Source organism: Morone saxatilis, unplaced genomic scaffold (genome assembly GCF_004916995.1).
Source record: "Morone saxatilis isolate NCDOM2014 unplaced genomic scaffold, NCSU_SB_2.0 Contig2, whole genome shotgun sequence".
Taxonomy (NCBI): Eukaryota; Metazoa; Chordata; class Actinopteri; family Moronidae; genus Morone; species Morone saxatilis.
The window spans coordinates 1,838,156-1,847,357 of record NW_023339762.1 but is presented as its reverse complement, the minus strand read 5'-3'; the positions used below and the strand labels follow the sequence as shown (position 1 = coordinate 1,847,357).

The 9,202-nt window shown below is 39.7% G+C and overlaps 1 protein-coding gene across 1 annotated transcript in view; it reads left to right on the top strand.

Annotated features, from left to right (window-relative positions):
• Positions 1–9,202, top strand: part of LOC118330547 (Fanconi anemia group A protein-like) — a gene marked incomplete in the record, with an annotated part of 27,986 nt that overhangs the window by 9,737 nt on the left and 9,047 nt on the right. The window contains 13 exon segments of the mRNA XM_035665124.1: positions 374–515; positions 765–898; positions 2,291–2,401; positions 2,992–3,087; positions 3,221–3,283; positions 4,058–4,140; positions 4,249–4,309; positions 4,403–4,452; positions 6,857–6,927; positions 7,542–7,640; positions 8,355–8,488; positions 8,608–8,678; positions 8,947–9,046. Of these exon segments, the coding sequence (XP_035521017.1) occupies positions 374–515; positions 765–898; positions 2,291–2,401; positions 2,992–3,087; positions 3,221–3,283; positions 4,058–4,140; positions 4,249–4,309; positions 4,403–4,452; positions 6,857–6,927; positions 7,542–7,640; positions 8,355–8,488; positions 8,608–8,678; positions 8,947–9,046 (1,215 nt within the window).

Genomic DNA, 9,202 nt, shown 5'->3' with positions numbered 1-9,202 from the left:
TATGTATGTATATATATGTATGTGTGTGTGTATATATATATATATATATATATATACTATTTTAAAAAAGGAAAAGAGAATAAAAAAGAAAAAGGAAAAAGTGCCTGCAGTAAATCCAAAAGGTATTTCACAAGGTCAGACAAACTGTATAATAACAAACATAACATAACAAAATGTATGAAAGGTCGGCCCCCAATACAAATTAAGTTTACCTATGAGTATATATGTATATACACATATTGACCCATACTCTTTATCCAAGCCCTAGTAATTTCCTTCTTCAAAGGAGAAAGTTCTGGTTTCAATAATGAATGCGGTTTATAGAAGATTACCTTTTAAAGATTTGAAACTCTTCTGTGTTTTTTTGTAAAAGCTGGCTGTGATCTTCAGTGTGGAGCAGCTGCTGTGTCACCTGCAGCAGGTTTTGGAAACCCATGAGGTTAACTGGAAACATGTCCTGTGTTTCCTCTCCACTCTGCTGGTTTACAGCCCCTGTGCCCAGCTTAGCCTAAGAGGTAAACTAACCAGTAACTTAGTAAGTAAGTTATATTGCATTCAAACTTGCCAAGTGCTGAGAATAAAATTGACCATTTTAAATAAGAAACAAATATTGAAATGTATCATCTGCTGTTAAACTATTACAAACATTTGCATTTCTCATAGATATTTGATAAAAGCTTAATTTCCTACACACTAATATATCAGACCAGTATATACACAAAGGCAAACACAAATCAATACAAATCTGTTCTGTTGTGTTTCAGAGCTGCTGTCCAGACTGCTGAGTTCTGCATTTGAAGGCTATGACCTGGAGAACATGATAACTGCCTTCCTGTTGGCTCGACAGGGTGCGCTGGAGGGGCCCGGCATCTTCCCCTCCTACAGCGACTGGTTCAAGGTTTCATATGTGCTTTTTAACACCAGCTGATTTATATTTGTGTTTGGATTAGTGCTGCTGATACTAATCACCATCACATTTTCTCAGTGCCGTGACCAGCAGCTATTCTGGTGTGTGTTCACCAAATAACTCGATGAAGAAGCCTTTTAAATAGGGTCAGACCATTGATGGCATATAATTAGTGAACAGAGCTTCTGGGTCTGTGAAGTGAAACCAATGTGGAAGTGTCCTAAGCCTGCATTCTTTCTAATAACCAGCAGTGGGCAGCTCCATTGGCTGTAAAAAAGAAGTCTGATAGAACTGAGTCGTACAGAGAAATTACCCTACTTCTGACTTGATTTATTAGCTCAGTAAACAGTTTCCTGATGAGTTTATGGTCTCAGTCTCTAGTTTCAGTCTTTTTCCATACAGCATGATGTTCATTTAGTAAATTATGGCCCCATTTAGAGTAAAGTAGACCAAACACATTATCATAAACCCCATTTACACCCGGCATTAAAATGCAGTCTATATCCGGACACGTTATCTAGAAAGGGAGAAAAAAAAAAAAAGGAAAAACAATTTATTTTGCAAGGTGTAAATGCTGTCCTGATCGGAATGTGATCAGATCTGCCTGACCACATCTGGAGGTAGTCTGGCTCGCATTGTGTGTGGATTTTAGGTAGGTGTAGACAGAATCTGCACGTGCTAAGTGAGCAAGCGAGAAGGCAAAAAGAGAGACTCTAATTACTGATTATACATCTATTCTGTACTATGAAAGCACCAAAAGATGAGTTATTCAACAGAACTGCATGGAAAATAAAAGCAATACGGTTGAAAATGAATGATATACACTAAGAAATTGCTGTGTGTGACAATATGATTTGCTGTTAATAAGGCATATCATTTACATAGACACAGAGAAGCTGGTGCTGCAACACTGGCGCAAACTGACACAATCGTTTATCCAAAGAAAGGAATAACAGGGAGTCTGGGGCTGATTCACTGCCGCTCAAATTACTGGCACAGGTTTTGCTCTGGAAGACAGTGATTTATCATCCGGATAAGAGATCACATTTTAATACCAAGTATAAATAGGGTGTTACACACTGTATCAGAGGTGACTGGCACTGGATGGCACCAGATTCATTCATTTTTAAACACAATTCTGATCAGTTTTAATCTGTAACTTGAATTGCTCTAAGCTGTTCTTTAATAATTATCCATTCAAATGTGCAATAAGTATGTTTTTTGCTTTTGGAGAGAGATTAACAAAGGTGGATTGTGTGCCTGTGTGGATTGATAGTAATGTTCATCAAACCTATGTTGCAACAAGATGTTTGGATTGTAGGTTTGACAGTTTTGGCTGTTTGTTGTTGTTACTAGTAGAATAATTCTTTCCTGCCTTTTCAGATGTCCTTCGGTGGAGGCAGTGGCTACCATGCAACCAGTAAGAAATCTCTGGTGTTTCTGCTGAAGTTCCTTTCTGACCTGGTGCCCTATGAACCCCCACAGTATCTGAAGGTGACATCCTGCGCATATGTCTGACTTAAAACATTAAACATTACTAATAACCTCATTTCACTAGACATGAGATACATGGTGTCTTTTATATTAATGTTCCCCATGGGCAAACTGGATACTTTAACAGCAAATATGAACAGGATTCAGAAGAAGACATGTTAACATATAGATGAATGGAAAAACATACATGTTTATACTATTAGTGGGCTATGAAGTATAATATACGATCATTACTTGAAAAAGCTTGCAGAAAAGTATATGACTTCATACCTATTATACAGTCTGCAGCTGTGGTGAAAAGTAAGTATATTTAATGTGTAATGTAATGTGTAGTCTGTAATGTGTGTGTAATATGTACTTTAAGTATGTTTAGCTGCTAATGCAGGATTTTTACTTGTAATGAAGTATGTTAGAAAGTTGTATTAGTACTTTTACTTAAGTAAAATATCTGAGTACTTCTTCCACTGCTGGTCTGCAGTCTGTGCTGGACTCAAAAGTGCAACCAAATCAGTATCTGAAAGAAAACAGTAGAAACACAGAAATGAACCAGCTGTGATTTTTAACACCTCTCTGCCATTTTCACCTGGCAGGTTCACATCCTGCACCCTCCATACATACCTGTGAAACACCGCAGCCTCCTGATGGAGTATGTCTCTCTGGCCAAGACCAGACTGGCTGACCTCAAGGTAAGAGCAGGGGTTAAAGTTCAAGGTCCTCAATGAATCCCTGGGAGCACATTGCCTAAATTCCAGTCCGAGACAGTCTTCCCAAATGTTTTATGATGTTTGTTGGTGTCTGTGTGTCTGTGTGTACATGCAGGAGTCAGTGGAGGACATGGGATTATATGAAGATGTTTCTGGTACAGGTGGAGCATCAGCACAGGTAACGGTGACACCCAGTGGTTTGTTTGTGTAATGATAGCTGTTGATGAATTGTCATGAGATGTCAGTACACTTATTTTGATAAAGCTCCTAGGAAAGTGGCAAAGAGAATTGAAATATTTAATGCAGTAAATTTTATTAATCAACTACCAACCCACCTTCCCAGCTCTGTGTTTCTATTAAATTAGCAAAGTGAAATTACAAAAGTTGGCCAAAAACTCACTCAAAACAACGTTTGGATGATTGGGAATGGACTCAGATGGACCATTGCCAATATAGCCGCTATATTCGTCTAATCGCCCAACCCTAGTCCTCCGCTACGGAGTCTGCCATGTTAAACTGTGTTTCTACAGTAGCACAGAATGGACAAAGCAAACACTGGGTCTAGGTCCTTTTGTGTTTTCTGTTAGTTTTGCAGCCACCGTAGTTTCTCCTACACACTATGAACAGGAGGGTGAGGTAAGGGGATTGTAATCTGCAACTACACCGCTAGATGCCACTAAACCCTACAAACTGGACCTTTAGTTAAATGTTGTCTAATCGCAAGCAGCCGGTGCACAAGAACTTAGCCTAAATAAAATTGCCTGAGATTTGAGCAGTTTTTAAAACTAGATGCTAGACACACGTTTCAGTCATTACCAAAGCTAGTGTTTTATACCTAGCCCTAGTTATAGCACCTTCATTTTTTATTGAGCAAAATTTGACTGCATTTTAAGCTATATTTTTAGTATCTTAATAATATGATGGTATAATATTTCTGTGTGTGCCACCCCAGTGCCAGGCTTCCCATGATGTGGAGAAGGCAGTGTCTTTGTTTGAGAGCACAGGAAGAATCTCTGCCACAGTCATGGAGGCCAGGTATTCAGTCACATTATCAGTTACATCACAGTATATGAGAGTCCTTTTGAAAAACTGGGTTTCATGTAGAGACGTAGACAGGTCATTGACACCTCTCTCCTCTGACAGTATTTTCCGGAGGCCATATTTCCTGACACGATTCCTCCCTGCTCTGCTGACACAGAGAGTGGTGAGCACCTTCACTGTTACTACTGTTGTTTGTTTGATCTTTTTGTTATTTTGTCACTAATCTTCACATCCTATGCATTTCTTTCAATTCCAGCTTCCTGTGAAAGCCGATACTCGGATGAGTTTCATAGAAGCTCTGAGAAAGTGAGTTATTACCAGAAGCTTGGAAAATTTGTGTATTGTAACTCTTCCAGTTCAGTGTTAACTATAATCATGTCTCTCCACATCAACTTTACCGACTGGAGTTTATGTATTTTATCCTAAATTATAAAACGCAAACACTTTTTGTTTTTTGGCATTCATCATGAGCTGAGATCTAAGATTTCTCTATGTACACAAAGGGCCTATTCTCTTCTAAATATGTCACTGTTGTTTGGGGGTCCGGGGGTCCGGAAAAACAAGTGGTTCTCGGTGTGAACCACAATTTGCCTCACGCAGGTGCATCTCCCTGCATAGAGTTGATGAGGTTGGTTTGATTTCGGCCTGTGGAATGTTGGTCTCCACTCCTCTTCAATGGCTCGTGCGAAGTTGGCTGAATATTGGCAGTGACTGAAACACGCTGTCGTAACGCCATTCCAGGAGCATCCCAAACATGCTCAATGGGTGCATTCCGGTGAGATCTGGCCATGCAAAAACCTGGGGAGTTTTCAGCTTCCAGGAATTGTGTACAGATCCTTCAACATTGGCGGGGCCGTGCATTATCAAAAAAAAGCTGCAACCATGAGCTGATGGGTCGTGGATGAATGCACAAACAATGGCCTCAGGATCTCGTCACGGTCTTGTCTCTTGTAGCATTCAAAAATGCCATTCAATTTAAAAAATGCACCCTGTGTTCCGTTTCATCCATAACACACGCCTGCCTCATACCATAAACCCCACCGCCCACCATTGGCCATCGATTCCAAAACGTTGACATTAAACAAAACACCGCTCCACCACACGACACATACACGCTGTTCTGCATCTGCCCTGTACAAGTGAAAAAACCGGAGATTCATTCCGTGAAGAGATACAACCTCTCCAATAGTGCCAGACGCCATTGAAATGTGACATTTGCTCCACTCAAGTCTGGTTCAACGACGAACTGCAGTTCAGGTCGAGACCCCGGATCTGTGGACGTACGAGCATGCAGATGAGCTTTCCCTGAAGACGGTTCCTGGCAGTTGGTGCAGAATTCTTTGGTTATGCAAACCATTGTTGCAGCAGCTGTTCCGGGGTGGTAAATGGTAAACGGGACCTGTACTTGTATACCCCATTTTTTTGGTATACTTGTATACCTTTCTAGTCTTTCCGACACTCAAGCGCTTTTACACTACGTTGCCACATTCACCCTTTCAAGCACCACATTCACACAGCGATCGGCAAAGTCCATCGGAACATGAAACTAACCTCGATTTATACACAAGCTGATGCTATTGCGAGCAATTTGGGGTCAGTATCTTTGCTCAAAGGATTACTTCGACACGTTGGCAGGAGGAGCCGGGGGATCGAACCAACAACCTTCTGGATTGGGGGACGACCCCCTCTACCTCTGAAGCCACAAGCTGCCCCTGGCGGTTTGCGGCTGGTTTGGAAACACTTATAGTAGAGAAATGAACATTCAATTTCACGGGCAACAGCTTCTTTGGTGGACATTTTTCCTGCAGTCAGGCATTGCCCAATTGCACGCTTCCCTCAATAAACTTGGCATCTGTGCATTGCTGCTGTGTGATTGGAACTATTTTCGAGTGGCCTTTTATTGTGGCAGGTCTAAGGCTCACCTGTGCAATACCCATGCTGTCTGAATCAGCATCTTGATAGCCACACCTGTGAGGTGGATGGGATTTTTATCTCGGCAAAGGAGAAGTGCTCACTAACACAGATCTTTGACAGATTTGTGAACAATATTTTGAGAAAAGAAATAGTCCCTTTTGTGATACATAGAGAAAGTTCTTAGATTCTTTGAGTTCAGGCTCAATGATGAAATGGGGTAAAAACAAAATAGTGTTGATAATTTTGTTCAGTGTATTTATTGTCTCTCAACATGTATTTTTTTAACTAATTTCAATTTAGCATTACTATCTATACTTTTTTTTATTTGTGTTTGTAGGATCAAAAAAACAATAATCAGACTGTTAAAGCTGCAGTAGGCCATTTTTATAAAACAATTTTCTTTGTCATATTTGCTGAAAACTTTCACTATATGTACAGTAGTACATGAGACAGATTTAATCTGTGAAACAATCAGCTTCCTTCTGGCTCCTCCTAGTGCTCCAAATAATGCATTTACAAAATCACCGGCCCTGGAATGAAAACAACCAATCAGTAGCCAAGAAAGATAGTTCATTGTTGAGTCTCATTCCCAGAGTCCCAAAGTGTCTTTTCTATATTTCTCGGCTCTTTCTCATGTCAGGTCATAATGAAAGTTTCAGCAATAATTACAAATGGCAATTTTTTTTTATAAAAGTTACCTACTGCAGCTTGTTGTTATGTTATACTTAATAATAATAATAGTTCTGTGATTATTATGTGTATTTTGCTGTTAAGACTGCTGTTTGTCTGTATTCAGAGCGGATAAGATCCCAGCTGCACAGTATTCATCTTATGTGGAGGCTTGCCAGAAACAGAGGCAGCAGGACTGTGGGTATTCTTCCTAACACTAATAACACTCAGGATCACTTAGATCAGGGATTCCCAATCTTTTTCCTCAAGGGACCCCTTTTTCTATCATTGAGTAAACTGACTCTGTGACAAATTTTATGGATATTTCATATTATATTCAATGCATAACAACAACAGTAGAGAACAAGTGATAAACTAAACTGAATAACTCCAAATTGTGTAAAGCATTGGATTGTATTTGGATGAATTTTGAGCAGATTATTTTCGTTGAATGTTGTACTAGAGATGAGTTTTTCTGAGATTTTTAGCAACTGTTTGTACAATTCTGTCTGTGTTATGTATTTTTAAAATATTTAACAATCGTACATACTCAATAGGCTTCTTTTGTGACAAATTCAGTGTTTTCTTGACTCTCAGCTCAAAGTTCAGACTGCTGAGATATAAACCTACTGTGTATATGTTTTAAGTTTTCTTATGCCCCTTAAAATCAAGAAAGCCTTGCGACCCCCGTGATGCTTTGGCGACTTAGAAGGTTACATAATGCAGAGATGACAATATTATGATGAATATTAGTGAATGTTTCATCTTAAAATCTCCCAACGCTGACAAAGATAGATGGAATGTGTTTTCAGCTGGTGCAGTGTGTTTGGACACCAATGATGACCCTCTGGATGTCCTGAAGATTCAGCTGCAGGAGTTCACAGAGCTGCTTGTTGAAGGAAATGAAGGAGGTAGGCAGATATCGAGAAAGTAGATGTATCTCACACACACACACACACACACACACACACACACATGCTTCTGCAGGCAGTATTCTGCAGTCAGGGAAAAGACTTTATGATTTGATGTTATGCAACCTCTGGTCTTTGTGATGGTCAAATTCAGTGAACAGACACTGGCAATGATGAGTTTATAAAGAGCGAAAAGAAGAGTTGGAAGAGAAATGCTACAGGTGTTCTTTAGTTCTGTGTTTAAGCAATTCGATAGTTTGTCTTTTTTTATTTTTTTTTGTTTAGTTTGGTTGTTTTGGGGATATGTGACATTGAAATTTCAGCAATATGTGTATCCAAATCTAATTGTTAAGGGTGTACTTCCTCAGCTAGTAGTCCTTAAATTATTAAAGATATCATATATTCATATCAAGCTGGTCGTCAAAGACGTGTTTCCATCGTCTAGTTATCAGTGACGTGTGTTTTCTTTTAGTACATTCTCTGGAAGTTTCAGAAACAGCTGCTGGTACAGTGCGTGTGTTCTTTACTTTCAACTGTTTAAATGTGTTCTCCAAATCTGTTTTTAGCTGGTCAACAACTTTGCTTGGAGCCTTAAAATGCAGCATACAAAGAATCTGTGAATCATCCCTAATCTTAGAAAGACTTCCTAACACTGTGCACAGTCTCTTTAAATCCCTTATTTACATACCTGTGATGTTGTTCATGTATCCTCAGAGATGTCAGCCCAGCTGTCCAGAATCTCACACACTCTGAGTGTCATCTTTCCTGGCTGTCCCGATGAGCCAATTGGACAGACAGTCATCAAACTCCACATAAACACTCCTCCGTCCCCTGAGTTTCACGTCAAAGTATGCACCGCTGACATTCAAATTTATTGTGATTACTCTACTATTTCATATCCAAATGGCTGCTTTGTTAAAGATCTACTCTGTGTATTCTTTAAAGAATCTTTCCTTCGTATCCCCAGGTTGTCAACATGATCCTGAGAAACTTCTGCCAGTGCACGTTAGATGCTTCCCGAGCTAACCCTCCTAACAAGTGAGTAGAACAACTCTTTTCAAAGTCTTATAATAAATAATAATATAATAAATCTTATCGATCGGGACTTAGGGACTGAAAAGTTGAAACAACAGAACAAATGGAGTGGCATTCAGTGGCCATACACATCTTTGAGAACGATACTGATTTTAGAGGGGAGAAATTTGCCACAGCAATATGGCGGCAGATATAGTGAAGTTTTCAGTGCACAGGTGTGGAAATAAACAGATTCACTGTGTGTTTTGTGTGGTTTTTTTTTTCTCTCCAGACAAAGCCTGTGGGCCTCCAGGTTTGTCAGTGTGCTGCTTGGTAACACACAGCTCCTCTCCAGCCTCATACACAGACTCTGGGACCTATTTCATAACCAGGTACATAAAAAAGTCCATATTCATTTAAATGGTAAATGGACCTGTACTTGTATAGTGCCTTTCTAGTCTTTTGACCACTCAAAGCCCTTTTACACTACGTTCCACATTCACCCTTTCACACACATTCACTGAGTGATGGCAAAGTCCATCAAACAG